Source organism: Haliotis cracherodii, unplaced genomic scaffold (assembly GCF_022045235.1).
Source record: "Haliotis cracherodii isolate W230 unplaced genomic scaffold, xgHalCrac1.p SCAF_4, whole genome shotgun sequence".
Lineage (NCBI taxonomy): Eukaryota > Metazoa > Mollusca > Gastropoda > Lepetellida > Haliotidae > Haliotis > Haliotis cracherodii.
Window position 1 is genome coordinate 38793882 of NW_027266297.1, and position 20042 is coordinate 38813923.

A 20042-nucleotide genomic window follows, 5' to 3' on the forward strand; every position below is an offset into this window, starting at 1 on the left:
GTGCTTGTTATTGTAATTTATTTGTGAAACAGCTAGAGATCTGCAAAATAATTAGACCTTCATGATGCTTTGAGAAATTGTAGAGATCGGGAGTCAGTTTTCCGGGACACCTCGTACTTAGGTTGTCCTTCATGTCCGATCTCTTCCTATCAGGGGGCATGTGTGTCCCAGTTGTCTGAGGCCAGAAAAAACCTATGATGGTGGGTTCGAATCCCGGTTCACCCCTATTATTATTCTAGTACCATACCAGCATCAAAGCGGTTAACGTCTGAGACCTGCATCACTTCAGGTTTTCCTCCCACATTGAGCTGACATGCCATCATATAACTTCAATGCTGTTCAAAGCATGGACGACGTACTGCATTTGAAAATAATCTATCATAAATTTCATTACTGATTCTTTGGATCGAAACTGAATCCAACAGTCATCAATCAAATACATTAATTGGAACTGCACTATTGTTAGCAATATTTGAAATATCGTTTTCATTAAGTGTATTGATATCTTGCCTATGACATTTGGTGCCAAGTGGAGAATTGTATGCCAATTACTTTGTCCTGTCTTTTTTCCGATTCTCTAGTTGCTAGTTTAATGTGTTTTATTTCCTCTTTAAGCCCATGTTAAACATTATTGTTGCATGTCTAATTTCTTATTAAGCTTTTCCCATTACTACACACAGATGATGAATCAGTACCAGCCACAATCACAGGTAACAGGACTGATGAAGAAGATAAAAAGACAAAACTAAGAGGAAAAAAGAAAAAAAAGATCAAATTTAAAGCAGCATTAGATCTAAGCAATTTTTACTGGGGGAAGATATATGAAAACCTTGAAAGGGATCCTAAAGAGAATTTCAGGGAAGATACACCTGGGAAGAGAGAAGCTAAGGAACATCCATCATTTTGGGACACTGGGGATACAGAAGAAGATGATGCTGGTGGTGGATCAGACTCTGATATGGCAGAAGAGGAAGAGGCTCCACCTGTCTCCTGGTTTGATGAAAGTAATAGAAGACATGAGGATGATGAGGACATGTTTGATATCATTGTTGGAGAGAGCCTTGATATCATACACAGACCTAGCGAGCCAGTGAGTTTAGTAAGGCAGGAACATAGAAGAAAAGAACTCCAGGAACTGTTAAATAACCGCCCTGACAAGTACAAGAGATGCCAGATAAAGTTGGAAGGACCACACTTGGCTATTTGTAAAGTCCTTGAAGAGGCGGATATCCATGAAGAAATTGAGATTCATGGCAGAGGAAAATGTGGGAGGACATTCAATGAAGATGAAGTTGTGGTTGAAATTTTACATGGGGGACCACTTGGGAATGATAGTGACAAAGATGGTGACAATAATAAAATGTATGGCCTGGTTGCAGGCGTTTTGAGGAGCAAGTTTAAAGAAACAGAGTTCACTGTTATGGCTTGTACTTCCAACAGCAAGGAAGTTCATTTAATGAATCCAATATGCAACAGTGTACCCAAAATTAGTGTCTGGCGGCATCGCTCCAGAGAGTTGGAAAAAAAGAATTACATTGATGTATACAAAAGAGCAGATGATGGACAACTTTTATTTGACAAGTATTTTGAAATTGTCCCTGAAAAAAGAAGATGTTACATTTTTCTAGTTGTGTATTTGTTATGGCGGCCCGAATTCACTTACCCTCAGGGTGCTGTTGTTCAAGTACTTGACTGTGGAGAAAACTTGCAAGGTGGCCTGGATGTTCTGAAAACTCATTTCAAAGTGCCTCGCTACTATGGAAAGAAGACTCTGGCACATGTCTTGAAGATTACAGGAAGTCCTGATATTCGGACACCAACAGAGGAAGAAGATATACGACACATGACGGTATTTACAATTGATAATGCCAATTCAAGGGTTTTGGATGATGCTTTAAGTGTCTGGAAAACCAAAAGGGAAGGGCGTGATATCTTGTTGGTTGGTGTCCATATAACAGACGTCACATCAGTGGTGAAGAAAGGAAGTGCAGTTGACAAAGAGGCGGAGAAAAGAGCCACAAGCTACTTTGCTTCAGAGAAGAGTGGATGCCATATGATGCCAGAACCACTAAGCCAAAACATGCTGAGTCTGCTCCCGAATTGTGATAGATTTGCTATCTCTGTGTTCTTTAAGGTGGACAAAAAGGGGAAAATGCTTCAAAAGCCTTATGTGTCAAGGAAATTCATCAGATCATGTCGAAACTTCTCATACAAAGAAGTTCAGGCAATTATTGATGATTCTGCAAGTTTTGAGTGTTCACAGACACTGAGAAGTAGCATTCGAACCCTTGACATCCTGGCACAGCACTTTCGTAAAGAACGATTAGGGAATTCTAGATTTGAAGTTTCTTTTGAAGATGCTATATCTATTTATGATGAAGACAAGAATCAGGATATTGATGCTCGTAATCTTGTTGAGGAATTTATGATAAAAACAAATCAGTTCATTGCATCATATTTGGTGGATTCTTTCAGACACTGTGTGCCTCTACGATGCCAAGCGGATCCCCCTGAGGACAAGCTCAAACTTTGGCTTAATAGAGAAGGACATGTTAAGGACTTTCTTGTAAAACTACAGAGTAGGCCTATCATTGATGGATATGTTTGTGATATTGCCAATCAGTTTGAGTCAAACAATGATAGAGACAGAACAGATATTTCAGTCCAGAAGACTATATGGGATGAAATACAGGGAGCTGCAGATTCACAAGATTTCAAGAAAGTGAGATATTTGATGTGCTGTGACTTACTACATCCATTGCAGTGCCTTGCCATTGAACACTGGATGAATATAATGAAAACAGGAGCATACAGGTGCTCTTCAGAAGGGAAGAAAAACACAAGCCACTTCTCACTCAACCTGTTCCCGTACACTCACTTCACATCTCCACTGAGAAGATACACAGATCTGATTACCCACAGACTCGTCCATGCTGTATTAGATGAGAAGGAAGCTCCATACACACAAGCAGAAGTTTCAAAAATCTGTGCAGAGATGACAGAAAAGTATCAGAGGAAAAAGGAATTTGACCGTTCTTACAGGATTACAAGAAAGTGCAAGAAGTTGGCCAAGACTCCATGTACATTTAGTGCCATAGTTGACAATGTAAATACCTGGCAGGTAACATTGTGTATTCCATCTCTTAGAGGTGCATCATATGGGCGATTGGAATTGCCACTTAACCTATTAGACTGTTCCAGAAAGCCCCAACTAAGAACACTACCTTCAGGCAAGAAAAAGATTCTCTGTTTCTGGAACAAGCGGTTCTATAGGTACGAGGAGCCAACTAGAGGACATGCAGTCCAACCATTTGAACATGCTGAAGAAGAATTCACCGGACAAGAACGGACTATGGTTGGTAGAGGAGAGACATCATATGTCCCTGAAGAGCAAGCAGATGGACCATCTGGAAGAGAGACAAGTCATGCAGAAGGAACAGAATCTCCTGGGATTCTCATTGACTCAAACATACACACAATGTATGTACCTTCAGCCGAGTTTGCTCAGTTCTTAGAAGCAGTGTTTGAAAGATCGGAAGAAAATGATTCTGGAAGATCTTGCACTGAGGGAGAAGAAAGGTTGGTTTCTAGTGGAGATTCTTTAAACATCCCATCAGCAATATTCCTCAGGACAGGAAAACAAAGTTTGGTTCCTAGTGGTCAAGACGAGTTGGCTAGTCACTGCAGTGAATTCAGTTACTCCTTCTGCCCCGGCCAGGTAGTCCGGGTTCAAACCCATGCTGCACCGGACAGAGGTGTACCAGCTCCATATGTGCAGTTGTTTCATATTTGTGACAACTTTGATCTGTGTCTCACTCACATGGATGATCCAGTGGTTACATTTGCAGAGTATGTCACTGTACCAGTGAAAGGTCGTAATATCAGATGCATTGATGAGTACCAAAATGCATGGCTTCCTGTTCTTGAGATGGAGAGTGCCACAAGTTCTGTTGGTGGTGAAGAAACAGTTGTCATTGATGATGCTGAAGTTACAATTATTAAGAAACGACTTGGTAGAAAAACAGTATATTTAGGCACCATCAGTCTGGATCCGAAATTTTGTGATAATCGCCAGATTGCAATAGGTGGGAAGAGTGTGGATTGGCTGGAAGAAATGAAGCTGGGAGAAAGTAACTTCAGTAACTTGAATTATGCCGCTCTTGACTATCTGTGTATAAGGCACAAGCTTCAGGACAAGGACTTAACTGACAGTACTTCAAGTATCTGGGTAGGTCATGCAATTGTCAAGAAGGTCAAGCTGAAGAAACCTAGAGGTCGCTACGTTGACATTGACCCTGATGCTGGAACAGTGATCGTTACCTTTGAACTCAGGCCAAACTCACGACGACCACCTAACATGTTGATAGGTGAACCGTTTGGGGCCACATTAGAAATCATCCCCAAATCTCAAGCTGACAGGTAAAACTTTACATATTTCACAAAGAACTTGAATTTACATGTGCAATGATTAGGGGTGATGTGTACATGTTGCTTCTCCTTGTTCCTCACATGATTGATGGTTTGAATAACCAGCCACTGAATGTTTGTTTGTTGTTTAACGCCGCACTCAGCAATATTCCAGCTATATGATGGCAGTCCGTAAATAAGCACATCTGGACTAGACAGTCTAGTTATTGACTTCATTATGAGGCAATGAATGATGGTCAGCTAGAGGCAATACAATACAATGTATGTGGTCAATAAAAGTCAAACAAATCTCTTTAAAGTTCCACATAAGTACTTACTAATGAATGAAACACAAACTTTAAGGTCACACAATCGTGGAAGTATGATTACGATATGATACCGAAAGAGGATTAATTGTTTGTTTTGGTTGTAATTAAGATTTCTCTGTGCATTATTCCCATTGCTTACGCACAGGGCTGATAAAACTTGTTGTTGTTTTTATTTGGCCTTATTCTAATTGTTTTGTCATATATTTGTCATTGTTTATGCAGTCAGTCTCATGAACCAACTGAACAAGTATAACACCTTACTGTACATGATCAAGGATGAACAGGGTGGCAGATCAGGGATTATCTCGACCTGCTCAGAGGCTGATATGTAACAATGTATTAATATGTAATTTAATATATATATATTTAATAACTAAATTGATGGTTTTGTAGAAGTAACCTGTTTTCACTCATAGCAAGACCAATACATAGGAACAGATTGTGTTTTATATTATTGCATTAAATGTTATCTCAAAATACTTCTGAATTTAAGATGTCAACGCGCATGTTGACTGGGAATTAGCTCTTGGGGGAATAAAGGACAAAATCAACATCACTGTCTTGGAGTGAGTATGGTTTTAAGCCACTTTTAGCAATATTCCAGCAATATCACGGTGGGGACACCAGCAATGGGCTTCACACATTGTACCTATGTCGGGAATCGAACCCGGGTCTTCGGCGTGACGAGCGAATGCTTTAACCACTAGGCTACCCGACCGCCCCTCACTGTCCTGGAACGCTTTATGCACAACATGTAAACAATTAAAAAACAATTGCACAATGAGCAGAATACCTGCTCTGACAACACAATCAGGGCTATGAGCGGACCTTCCAGCTCAGGCGTACAAGAGGTGAGCAGAGCTCCAGCTCACCCCAGGGCGTTTCCTACGAGCGGGACATCCTGCTCGAGGTCGTCCTTACACCAACGCTCGGAATACCAAGTTTGACTAACACTGTGTAATGGTAACACATATATAGTAATGAACAACAATAGAAAGACAATGACGTTGCTCTGGACATGGGACTTCTGGGGGTGATGAACCTACACAGCTCAGGGGATGAACAATTAAGGCAATTAATGGCATACTATAGATAACAGTAATTAACGGGAAGTGATATAGCAGCCCAGGTTGGCTGACAGTCAATATACAATGATATGGTGGTGATGATTAACAACAGGGATTAGCGCCTAAAACGTAATGACAATTAAGTTATGGAGACATGCACATGTCATGGCTACAGGGTAATTAGCCTTTTAATTCAAATGTTCACCAGACAATGGTTGTCGTGAATCAGTTGCTATGACAATAGTACGAACTAAAAAAGACAATTTTGAACAAAATCATATTTCCCAATCTGCCTGTCATGTGCACTTAGTTAAGAATCCTACATACATCCCTGCAGACACTATAACTGTGGTTACAATCCAAGGGAGACAACTTGTCAGAAGAGTCGACTGAAATGGATCATTTACTCAGGTTTTGTGACTTGCGTGATTGTGTCAGCAGGCCCTGATTGTATGGATTACCACTTAAGATTTCAGTCACTAGGTTATCTTGTCCAGACAGAATTATTTATAGGTCATTGTGATATATCTGTAATCTTGCTGGCTGCAGTGTTGAACAATATTCACGTGCTGAAAGATATGAGGCAAGATGTACCTCTCTGAATACTCCTAATTGTTGGAAAGTTATCATTGTCACTGTCAGATGCTCTAAAATCGAATCTGTCCAAATAGCTTGATAAGGAGAAACTAAGTATTTTGACCACCTTGGAATATCAACTCTTATTTGGTATGAATCAGTGATTTGTTTGCTCCAGGTATGATTGCTTGTTTGATTGCTGTTTAACCCACACTAAGCTGCAAACTTGCTATATAGCTGCGACCAGTATATAGTCGAGTCTAGACCAGACAATTCAATGATCCATGGACCGCCTCCAAGGTCCAGTGGTAGAGCGTCCACACGGAGAGCGGATGGTTTGGGGTTCAATCCCCAGCAACGTCATACCAAAAGACGTTAAAAGATGGTACTTGTTGTTACCCTGTTTGGCGCTGGGCATTAAGGGGCTAAAACAAGGACTGGTCGACTCGAAGTCAGTTTACTGTATCTGAGTGGGGTTTTCATGTTAAACTGCGGCATGGTATCTCAGTGGGCTAGCACTATAAATCGGCGTCAGTCCGGACTAGTACAAGCAGCCACACAAACACACACACTTACATGCATGTCGCTATATAAGTGCAATAATCTTGGATGCGACGTTTAACCCAGTTTCACCTCACCTTCACCTCAATGATCCATGTCGTTGGGGTATGATGAAACCCAATCATCCAATCACAGATCTTGACCACTCGATCTTGACCACCAGATCTTGACCATCCGATCTTGACCACCTGATCTTGACCACCCGATCTATTAGGTAGCCTCTCATGACCAGTTCCTGTTGACCTATTCTAACCCGGTTTGTCTGGCCCAGACTTGAATGTCAACAGGTGCCTGCCCTATAGATGACATTATTATTGCTGAGTGTGGCATTAAACAAACAAATATTGCAAAAATGTGTTTATTGTCACTGTGGTGTCTGTCAGGTTTGTTTGGGGAGCAGGACCAACACAAGTCTACAGGTCAAGTGTTTCATGGTGACTGCCACAAGCTGGCTACAGCGACGCCAAGTGTCAGTCAGGGGCACATAACTCTTACGAGTTAAGAGCCCATATATTACAGTGTCAACCCGTTTATCATTTTATATTCTTTATAGGAGAACCGAGCAGATGATTGTAGCTCTCGATGCACAGGGATGTTACTTGGCCAAGAGCATAGCCCTCAGTCGCTATGACCTGCTGAACACACGGGAATGTGAGTATAGCCATGTTGTCTTGAATCAGGAGTGGGACATCAATTATATATTTTCAGAAAATAGAGGTTATCACGCGAGATTAGGGATGGTAAATATCCTGTAATAGGGATAAACATTGTATTTAGTGAGCCTTGGCAGGATATTTACCATCCCTAAGCACACAAGCGTGAAAACCTCTTTATCATATAGTGTCATTCTTCAATTCTGTGCTCGAAAAATCTGTTATCAGCAATCACTCAGTCTGTCCGCTAGAGTAACTGTCTAGTTTATGAGAAGTCACGGTCACAGTCAGACTTTGTTGACAGTCGGCCTATCCTGTTATATTGTTATGAAGTGCAGGCAGATGTACACACAGCAACAAAACAAAATAACAATTCTGACAAATTTTGGCTAAATCCAACTGTTATAATTTTTGGAAAAGGTTCCAAGCCTCAGAGGTCTACAAGCACAGATATGTCAACTGATTCCACTTGGCTAGCCTAGTGCCCATGCAAAATTGTTTCTCGGTTTATGTCCCTAAAGTTGGAAGAACTTGTAAAATGCCTCCTCTACGTCACAGTTAGACACTGATGTTCAGTGTATAAGGCTATTCTTTTGCTAATGATAGCAATTTATCCCAGGAGTTTTCCAGATTCCTGATGGTTAATTCTGACTTGATCTCAGAATGACAAAGGCGACGCCATGTTTGTTTATAAACACTGAAAGCAGTTCCTACTTGACCTTTGATATTTGCATTTCTATCCGTATATGACCCTTTCGTTTTAATCCATTGGCTTTATCCTGAGAAACCTATTCATTATATGATAAATAGAGGATAATATATTTGTGTTCATGTCATACTAAGTGTCTAAATTTTGGTATTTCCCGCGCGGTAGCGATTGTAATGCCAGAATTTAGGCACGAGTGTCGTAAACATAGTATGACATGAACACGAATAGAACATTCTATTTTATTACCGAAGAAAATGGCCACATACAGAGACGAACTTTAGTATTTACCTATACGGACAGCAAGTCAACAATCTTTTGCTATGACATTGTTTCTAGTGTGACATTCTGACCTTACGTCAGTCACAATGAGATTCCAATGACATCAACAATGCCATCCGTCTGACAGGGTCAGTACACTTTTGTCTCATTATGTGATATGACCTTACGTCAGTCACAATGAGATTCCAATGACATCAACAATGCCATCCATCTGACATGGTCAGTACACTTTTGTCTCATTATGTGATATGACCCTAGGGCACATATGATTTTTATGAACCCCGATATGTTTGCCCTCGTAGGTAATAAAGTTCAGTTTCTCATGACTAGATGTGTACGTTGTAGGATGTATAAACCATGTGCCAGGTCAGAACAGGAAGGTTTTGTGTCCTGGAGCACCTAGACCAGGGGACCCCAGACCTCATTCAGCAATGCCTCACTGCTAATGTCAGAGAGAGAAAGAACATGCTTCCTCTGGTTTGTTTCTAATTTGCCAGCTAGCCTTGACTTAAACTTATTCATAATATTCAGGATCTCATAAAATATTTACCATCCTTAAATCTTAAACCTTTTTGTCCAGTGTCAGAGCAACAATGGTCCACAGCTTCATTTTCTACCTGCAGGGTCTCATCGGCTGGCCTTGTGCATGCAAAGTCCAACAGATTTGACGGATGAAGAGAGAAGCCTTTCTTCAATGACGATAATCAACAATGAAAATCAGACGAAGGCTATAAGAAGAGCCCTGGAGTATCCTTTCAGCTTAATACAAGGGCCGCCTGGTAACTAAAACAGTGAAACTCACTCACTCACTCACTCACTCACTCACTCACTCACTCACTCACTCACTCACTCACTCACTCACTCACACATACACAATTACTCACTCACACCCTCACTCACTCACTCACATACACTCACTCACTCACTCACTCACATATACACACCCACTCACCCACCTACTAACTCACTCACTCACTCACTCACTCACACATACACAATTACTCACTCACACCCTCACTCACTCACTCACTCACTCACTCACACATACACACTCACTCACTGACTCACTCCTGGTATGATGCATGCAGATACATGATGTATTCTCGTTTACGAAGACACTGTCATGTCCCTCCCATTATTCCTGGTATGATGTATGCAGGTACATGATGTATTCTAGTTTACGAAGACACTGACATGTCCCTACCATGTCCATTACTCCTGGTATGATGCATGCAGGTACATGATGTATTCTTGTTTACGAAGACACTGACATGTCCCTACCATGTCCATTACTCCTGGTATGATGCATGCAGGTACATGATGTATTCTTGTTTACGAAGACACTGACATGTCCCTACCATGTCCATTACTCCTGGTATGATGCATGCAGGTACATGATGTATTCTTGTTTACGAAGACACTGACATGTCCCTACCATGTCCATTACTCCTGGTATGATGTATGCAGGTACATGATGTATTCTTGTCTATGAAGGCACTGACATGTCCCTACCATGTCCATTACTCCTGGTATGATGCATGCAGGTACATCATGTATTCTTGTTTACGAAGACACTGACATGTCCCTACCATGTCCATTACTCCTGGTATGATGTATGCAGGTACATCATGTATTCTTGTTTATGAAGGCACTGACATGTCCCTACCATGTCCATTACTCCTGGTATGATGTATGCAGGTACATGATGTATTCTTGTCTATGAAGGCACTGACATGTCCCTACCATGTCCATTACTCCTGGTATGATGTATGCAGGTACATCATGTATTCTTGTCTATGAAGGCACAGGAAAGACCAGCATTGGAGTGAAGTTGGTGTTCCTCTTTGTCAAAATCAACAAGCAGATGTGGAGGGAGGGCGAGGACCCCGAAAGGAAGCAGGTCCTTTTTTGTGGACCATCCAACAAGTCGGTGGATCTGGTTGCGCGTAAGGATACAATGGCTCTGATGATTATTTTCACTTCCAATTGATTTTTAGTTTTAGCTATAGTTTCTCATACCAAAACATAGGTCTGGAATAATCAAACAAGCTTTGTCCATCCGTATATATCATTCTATCATCCATCTGGCGCATCAATCCATCTCATCCTTCTGTATGTCCATTAATCATTTTGTCCATCCATCTTTTGCATCCATCAGTCCATCCATCTGTTACATCCATCAGTCATCTATCTGTTACATCCATCAGTCCATCCATCTGTTATGTCCATCAGTCATCTATCTGTTACATCCATCAGTCCATCCATCTGTTATGTCCATCAATCCATCCATCTGTTATGTCCATCAATCCATCCATCTGTTACGTCCATCAATCAATCCATCTGTTACATCCATCAGTCCATCCATCTGTACCATCCATCAGTCATCCATCTGTTACGTCCATCAATCCATCCATCTGTTACGTCCATCAATCAATCCATCTGTTACATCCATCAGTCCATCCATCTGTTACGTCCATCAATACATCCATCTGTTACGTCCATCAATCAATCCATCTGTTACATCCATCAGTCCATCCGTCTGTTACGTCCATCAATCAATCCATATTCTGTTTCATTTATCAATCAATCAATCTGTAGCATCCATCAATCGACCCGTGAAGATTCTGGGGTAGAATAGGTCTTCAGCAACCCATGCTTGCCATAAAAGTTGACTATGCTTGTCGTAAAAGGCGACTAATGGAATCGGGTTGTCAAGCTTGCTGACTTGGTTGATACATGGCATCGATCCCAATCAATCAATCCATCTGTTACATCCATCAGTCCATCCATCTGTCCATCCACCTGTTGCATCCATATGTTACATCCATATGTCACATCAATAAGTCCATCCACCTGTTACGTCCATCAATCAATCAATCTGTTACATCCATCAGTCCATCCATCTGCTACATCAATAAGTCCATCCATCAGTTATCGTCTATCTCTCGTTTCCGTTGGATAAACATTTGAACGGAGGAGGCTTGCACAGTACATAGGAAGCACTGCCATACAATTGCAACCACATAGTAGACATTCAGAAATGTTCGTTTGTGCAGTTTTCAAAACTTTAATCGGGAACTGTGTCAACACATTTTTCAAGCATAGTCTGAAATCCAAGTCACCAGGCTGAAACGAGTGCCGTAAAGCTCAAGAAAGCTGCTTTCTAATTGGCTGATGTCGACTTCTTGTTAGTCATTTCAGTGGTCGGTCAAAGTTTGTGAAATTAGTTCTGACGTGACCCGTAATGGGATGTCCTCAGATTTTTGTTTAGCAGCAGCGAGAACTCAGATCTGATTTTAATGAGATTGCTGTTTCTGAACCCCGATATGTTTGCACTCGTAGGTAATTATTAACAATATTCCTAATAGCAAACTTAAAAATTTGGTGTTGCATGTATGTTAAAGAGAAGTTTCATTATTAATAATATGTAAATGTACTAAATCATGCTTGAAATATATTTTAACCAGTCCATTACCGTCCATGTGTTTTTTCAAGTGCTTCACAATTGGAACAGTCTGATATTCTTATGCATAGTTTTCTTTATTTACAGGCTCTCTTTTGAAGAAACTGGGCAAGGACTTATGTCCAGATATCCTTCGTGTTTATGGCAAGAGCGTTGAACAAGTGGACTTCCCAGTTCCCATTAAGATTGGTGTTTCCAATAAGAGGAGAAAAATTCTAAAGTCAGATCCAGAACTGAGAGAAGTTACACTGCACCACGTGATCAGACAAGATGGTAAACCACATGCTTCAGAAATCAGAGTCTATGATGAAAAGTTCCGCAGGTACTTCGACCCCAATGTGACACTGCGGGTAGGTAGCAAAGTTGGGAACATCGCATTTCAAAACAGTGTTGTTGCTCTCCTCTATCAAATAAGGCAATCAGGCAAATCTCTAAGAGTGAGTGAGTGAGTGAGTGAGTGAGTATGATTTTACACTGCTTTCAGCAGTACTCCAGCACTGGCATGTTGTGGTAACCAAATATGGATTTTACATTGAACCAACGCTAGAATCAAATCAAGTTAGGGTGTGACAATCAAGCACTTTCACATCAGAGCTACCTTCTGCCTTCATCACTCACAGCATCTTCCCGGGGCAAGGGAGTTAACTGACTGTAAAAGTCTAGTTTCCACACTTGCCGAACTAGGCAGGAATTATGGAGTTCTATTTTGGCTGGACTTACAAGTCTTTGCATATATTATAGTCCAATCTCGTAACAAATCGACATCCAATTGGTAAACTGTGGTGCAGATTTCCATCGACTGCAGGATTTGCAAAGCATGTGTATCGCCCACTCAGCGTCAACAGATATTTTCCAAATCTTTTCATGTTTTTAATCAAGATGCTCAAATTAAGTCCCATGTTATTACAATATAGATCTTGATTATCGATCAGATTGTCTTGACTGGGCTCTGCCATTTTATTAAAAGTAAATACAAGTGATATGATAAGTGGAATCTGATTGGTCAATAGGAGGGAGAGAGATGGGACATAACTCATAATAGCCACTTGTGGCGCTTGATCGAGCTCAGAAATTCCAGCCTAGTTCGGCAAGGGTGGAAACTGGACTTTTACAGTTAACTCCCTTGCCTCAGGAAGATGCACTCAGAAATGATTTGCAGGAAAATCGTAACATGCTACATGAGCTGCATATGTCACACACTCATACATGGGGGTGGAGTGGGCAAGCGCTCAAAGGCGCCAGGCTAGCAAACGCCAAGTGCTGAGATCATATCCCGCTAGTGACTGGCTTGTTGTTCAGCCCTGGGACCAACAGTCCCCAGTATTGTCACTAGCCCTGGTGTACAGTACATACACCCTGTGCACTCCAAAGAACCCACTTGTCCGATGGTAGATGACCAGATGGTGGAAACACGAATACGTACATACACCAAAAACACAAGTGTCAAAATGTGTAGTTTCACCCTGTCAAGTGACTTAGTTCAATTGTCACTTTTCACCCAGCAGTGAAATGGGGTACCCAATATGTGAGGTGACAACCATGTTGAATATGTCACTTTGTTCTAATGTTGTAGAGGGGTGGGGAGGCTTAGTGGTCATAGCGTTCCTCACATGTAACAATGTTGTAACTTGGGTAGTGCATTTCACTGTGCAGAGTTGCATCCCTTAACTTTGCACAGATTTATCCACTGGTGATGGTTCTATTACCTGGATTCACACAGATTATGATTTGTCAGCGCCATACTCAAAGTGGATTTCCTTACGCTTATCTCCAATATTAAACTGGCATATTGTCATATAACTGAAATAATATTCAAAGCATATATAACCCAACTCTCATACTCCACCTTTTTTCAAACGTATGTATTTCATATACAAATGTGAGATTTTATTTATATATTTTTATTTTGTTTATTTGTCAGTGCCCTGTATGATCTTAATTTCAAATCATATACAATTTGAACGGTTGCAGAAATTGTGATACATGATATACAGTACAACTGTTTGCAGGAAAATATTACCTTGGAAGATGTGAAAGCATATGATAAACTGATAGCTGATGCTGAGAAGGAAGAACTGGGGAAGCGTGATGTCATTCTCTGTACGTGCGTAGTGGCTGGACGTGTGAGTCTCACCAAGGGAACCACCATCCATCAGGTCATCATCGATGAGAGCGGCATGTGCACAGAGCCCCAGACTATGATCCCCATCATCGCCACGAAGGCAGAACAGGTGGTGCTGATAGGCGACCACCAGCAGCTGCGGCCCATTGTGAAGTGCACTGCCGCAGCTGACCTGGGCCTTGACCAGTCGCTGTTTGAGAGATACAGGGCCAATATTGCCTTCCTGAATGTCCAGTACCGGATGGTGAGTACTTCCAGGGATGCGCCTTGTTTGTTTGTTTGTTTGTTGTTAATTAGTATTAGTGAATATTTATAAGTCATTAATTGTTTCCTGCAAATTTTATAACATGACACGTCAGATTAACCCAAATGTTCGTATTTCTGCAACCGACATGATGACCTCGAAAATTAAATTCTTTTTCTGTTTAACATTTAGATAATAAATTTACTGAAATGGTTCATAATTTACCATCGCTCTGTTATTTGCCGATAAAAAAACCCAAATCTTTACTTGATTAAAATTAAGATATCGGAGATATGATTATTGAAATCAATTTGCACAAATATTACGATATTAAAAGGTTCCTAGCATGAAACACAAACCACCTTCAATAACGCAATTGAGGTAAGTTCAAGAGGATTAACAAATTTTGTGTTCGCTTTGGTCTTAACCTTGGTATGATTGAAAACATCGGGATATTTTTATAGAGTACTGTGTAGTTTTCTATCAGGAATAAATGTGCCAAATATTTCTTCAATTGGCCCTTGTTTAATGAGGCACCGACTGTTTGAAATCACCCACCCTCTTTAGAGCCCCTTATGCTAAAATTAATCCAGCAGGCAGGGGTAAGAAGTGTGAAAATAATTCAGCAGGCTAAAGGTTAATGAATAACGCTCCATACAGGCTTGAGTATGAGTTACTGCCCCCTTGGTCTAGTGGGAGGGCATCCGCCCGGAGAGTGGAAGGTCCTGGGTTGAATCCCTGACCAAGTTATATCATAAGATGTTAAAAGATGGTACTTTTTGTTACCCTTTCTGGCGCTCGGCATTAAGTGGCTAAAAGGACTGGTCGGCATGGAGTCGGTCTACTGTATCTGAGTGGGGTATTCATGTTAAACTGCGGCATGATATCTTGGAAGCGATGTTAAACCCCATTTCACCACACCTCACCTTGACTATGAATAGCATATTACAACTGTCATGTTTAGTGACTCTCACTGATATCATAATAGGTTACAGTCGCTACTGGACACAGTGGAAATAGTTTGGTTTTAGTATGGAATACTCATTCAGCAGAAACATTGCTGAAAACATATTGATATTAGGCATAAGGTTATAAGAGGGATCTTTATTCATGGAAGTATATCAGTATAAAGGGTCCGAGTTTGGTTTCAAAGAGTTTTGTAAAATCATCTCTTTCATATTACATCAGAGAGACCCCATTTCTATTGACAATATATGTCGACCTCATCTCCGCACTTATATTGAATCTTCTATTGTTTTTTTTGGTGTTTTTTTGTTTAACGCTGCACTCAGCAATATTCCAGCTATATGACGGCGGTCTGTAAATAATCGAGTCTGGACCAGACAATCCAGTGATTGACATCATGAGCATCGATCCGCGCAATTTGGATACGATGACATGCATCAACCAAGTCAGTGAGCCTGACCACCCGATCCCGTTAGTCTCCTTTTACGACAAGCATAGTCGCCTTTTACGGCAAGCATGGGTTGCTGAAGACCTATTCTACCCCGGAATCGATTCTTCTATTGACATATGATTTGCGTTCACTGGTGGAAGGATTACAAAGGATTAGGTAATGATTGGTTCTGTCACCATTGTGTGGATTTCAATAAGCACATTGGTTTACAAACACACTCATACTAGCTCACCTGGTACATGGCTCGAACATTTTACCACTTATACTGTTTAGAAACTATTGGGAGGAATATTGTCATGGTTTGTTTGTTTGTTTGTTTGTTTGTTTGTTGTTTAACGCCTCACTCAGCAATATTCCAGCTATATGATGTCAGTCTGTAAATAATCAAGTCTGGACCACACAATCCAGTGATTGACATCATGAGCATCGATCCACACAATTGGGATACGATAACATGCATCAACCAAGTCATCTCATCCAATCCCATTAGTCACCTCTTACGACAAGCATAGGCACCTTTTACAGGTCACGGGTCAGATCTTCAGGCATAAGAGAAAGAGTTTTACCATGGGTTTTTATCCCCCTCCGGGCCAGAATGGCCGAAGGAGGATAATGTCGTGGCACAGTCCGTCCGTCCGTCCGTCCGGCCGTCTGTCTGTCCATCTGTCCATCCCACAGAGGGTACTAAGCTTGTGAAATGAACTCCTCCTACAGTTTCCAGAGAATAACCCTGAAACTCTACTAACAAGATGTCGACATGTTGTTGATACGAATATCGCAGTCCTGTTTCATTTTGACAAATTTTGACAGAGTTACTGCTCCTGTTTTACGGAGCTTCATGAAATCTTCTCCTCTTCCAGTTTCCAGAGAATATCACAATATCTAATTATAACTATAACTATACTTGGTTTCCTTGTATAAGACTTTTGTGGGTGAGCTACATCCTTATGGCATAAGCATTCAGACTGGATTACTCCCAACAAAATGTTCTGCACAATTTGTTTCAAATGCAGTGCCATCTGCTGTTGTTATTTCATAAGATACAAAGAAAATATAAACTCGTTAAAAAAATTCATGTGGGGGATGTTGTGCTCTCGATGCACTCTTGTTAGAATTACCAGTGTTACTTGGCTTTTGGTTCCTAAGTAAATCAAGGTTTTGATTTTTAGGTAAATTACATGGACAATAAACTTTACTAAATTGTTTTGTTAATGCTTCAGGAAATGTTACATCATGCCTGGCCAAATAAACAATGATGAATAAGGATAACATCAAAACATTGTTTGTATACAAGTAGTGTCCTAGTGAGCTTATGAAATGGCACATTGGCATTCATTCATTCAGCTGTCCATCTTAAGTGTTACCTTTCAAATTCTCAGTTCAGGCTGAAGAGTGGGGCTGCAACTAAGGACTACAACTCAGGCACTACAAAGGGACTGATGTGTTCAGTTTTTGGCAGGGTGTGGAGTCATCCCACAGATGACATCCTTGCCGTGTCAGCTGCTAACAGGTTGGCTTATTTGGTCATGTGGACAAGGCGTCTGACCTCAGATCAGAACGTCCATGGTTTGAATCCCATCAAAGTGTGACCAATGTAGCAGCTATGACATGTTATATTATCATCTGTGGGATGACTCCATGCCCTGCTACAATTGCATTAGTTTGAATTACTTAGTTTTCCATGGTTATCAGCCTGACTTTAACTTACCATACACATATTCTCAACTTGAGACACCCAGCTACAATCATATAGAGTTTATGACTGATACATTTGAGAATGGCTGATAGTTGGTCATTGTTCCGCTGGGGGTGTTTGTGGACTAGTGACCACTGGGCAGAGCTTGCATTCTGTTCTCACTCACTCACTCACTCACTCACTCACTCGCTCGCTCGCTCGCTCGCTCTCTCTCTCTCACTCACTCACTCACTCACTCACATAAACCAGCATGACAGGGATGAGGGACCAGACACTTTTTCTCATACTGTTTGAGGGCTATATCAAAGTAAATCTACTCCGTTGAATTATGACAGTCACAGTGATATCCTTAACATTAATTTGTTTCAGCATCCGCAAATCAGCAAATTTCCAAAGAACCAGTTTTACCTTGGTAAGCTGGAGACTGGTCCTCCCAATGCAGAGGAGGCTGACTGGTACATTCCCCCGGGGCAGGAGCTGTCCATCTGGCCGGTGACCACCAACCCCAAAGTGTTCTGCCACGTGGAGGGGGAGGAGGAGACTCTCACTGTCACTACACAGGAGGGCAACGAACAGTCCAAGTCTAACAGGAAGGAAGCTGACAAACTGGTCAGTTGTCTTACTGCTGATATTTCATGATGAGTGAGAGTAGGCCAAATAGTTTTTATTTTTTACATCATGGATCAGCTGAAACTATTTCCTTTAAATTCGAAAAAACTTATTATATATCAAGGTTTAAACTATCATTTCTGCTGACATGTCTTTTGCAAAGATATTTTGTGATTATTCAGTGTTTTAAAAATAAAAAAAACACATGCAGTACTTGATTTGAGATTCATATTTCCCCAAATCAACCCGTTTTACCTTATTATTATAAATCAATTTTTCCTTCATCTCCCCTCCCACATCGTATTGGTAGATTGAGGCGGTGTATTTTTTCTTTCTTTCTTATTTTTTCTTTTCGTATTTTTTCTCTGTAACATCGTATCGGTAGATTAAGGCGGATGTTGTTTTTTCTTCCATCTCTCCTCCAACATCGTTTTTGTAGATTGAGGTGGTGTTTTTTATTCTTTTTTTCATCTCTGTAACATCATATCGGTAGATTAAGGCGGATGTTGTTTTTTCTTCCATATTCTTCTGTCTTTGGCAGAAAAATATGTGATCTATATCTGTTATGTGTTCACATTGAAAACATTAGGTTTATCTCCTAATTAAGCTTGCCATAAGTCTTAGTTGTTGAATGGAATTATGAGTGTGTCACGAGACATTTCGAATGGCGGTTCGGGTTCCCCACCCACACAACTCTGTTACGCATCTAACGGCAATGCACCAGAAAACTGACTTAGTGAACACACTTCGCAATTGCAACATATTCAGGTATTTCATTTTTCAAGTCAAGAAATAAAAGTCTGGCCTTATAAGACAACAGAAAAGAGTGTTTCCACTTTCATAAACATACAAATCTGTGCTAACCTTAGCATGCTAAGCTATGCGACTATATATTGGTATTTTCAGGTGGAGGCGTTCCTGTACCTCGTTCAGGTGGAACAGATCCCTGTGAAGGACATCAACCTAATGACTCAATACAATGCACAGAGAAGTCTCATCAAAAGAAAATTGGAGGAGAAGTTAACTGAAGATCCTCATCTTGCCAAGCAGCTGGAAGACCTAACTGTTCAAACTGTTGTGGCTAGTCAAGGTAGGCAGACGGCCATAGTGCATGGTTGTTATTGTTCTTGCTTCGGGACCAACCATTTCATATTCTGGGAGGGGCATGGGATTTTGTATTGAGACCAGATATTTTTTTCAGCTATGGCTGCAAAACCAGATATGTTTTCAATAAAAACTATCAGCAAATTTTTTTTTATTTTTTTAAAAAAACACATTGCCACAATGTCAATTTACGGCAGACAATTTTTTTATTTTTTTTTTTCAGTAATAGGTCTTCATTGTCCAATGCTTGTCTCCCTGTGATGATTCTGGAGTAGAATAGCTCCCCAGTGTCCCATGCTTGTCTCCCTTTGGGGAATCCCAGGACAGGGGTGGTCGGGTAGCCTAGTGGTAAAAGCGTTCGCTCGTCACGCCGAAGACCCGGGTTCGATTCCCAACATGGGTACAATTTGTGAAGCCCTTTTCTGGTGTTCCCCGCCATGATATTGCTGGAATATTGCTAAAAGCGGTGTAAAGCCATACTCACTCGCTCACCCAGGACAGTCCCTAGTAGCTCATGTTTCTCTGAAGAGCATAACTGTGGAGAAATATTTGATCATAATGTCATAATATTTTGAGAAAATATCACAGAAATTGATTAAAATTAAATACATGTACTTGAAATGTTTGTCCCTGTAATACAGAAATGGACTCAACTGATGCAGTGTCAATTTCGACACAAGTATCTTGTGACAACAGTGAGTGACTGGTGTTTGACTGTTTGTAATAAAATGAATTGACAGAGTTTTTAAGTACATGGTAGGCTAAAACAGGGTTTAAAGATTTGAACATTTGAAGACAACGTTAAT

At 40.8% G+C, this 20042-nt stretch overlaps 1 protein-coding gene and 1 pseudogene across 3 annotated transcripts in view; both read left to right on the forward strand.

Moving 5' to 3' along the window:
* Window positions 1-20042, forward strand: part of LOC139480337 (3'-5' exoribonuclease HELZ2-like) — a 66647-nt gene that overhangs the window by 40542 nt on the left and 6063 nt on the right. For 2 of the 3 annotated variants that reach the window (XM_071263399.1, XM_071263398.1), the window contains exons 3-10: window positions 681-4419; window positions 7494-7591; window positions 9205-9360; window positions 10384-10527; window positions 12132-12394; window positions 14054-14410; window positions 17893-18132; window positions 19039-19222. In XM_071263399.1, the coding sequence (XP_071119500.1) occupies window positions 681-4419; window positions 7494-7591; window positions 9205-9360; window positions 10384-10527; window positions 12132-12394; window positions 14054-14410; window positions 17893-18132; window positions 19039-19222 (5181 nt within the window). Of the gene's footprint in view, window positions 1-680; window positions 4420-7493; window positions 7592-9204; window positions 9361-10383; window positions 10528-12131; window positions 12395-14053; window positions 14411-17892; window positions 18133-19038; window positions 19223-20042 lie in introns of those variants that run through there. The other variant, XM_071263400.1, reaches the window with a different exon arrangement.
* The window catches only part of LOC139479410 (uncharacterized), a 151853-nt pseudogene that overhangs the window by 21490 nt on the left and 110321 nt on the right, over window positions 1-20042 (forward strand).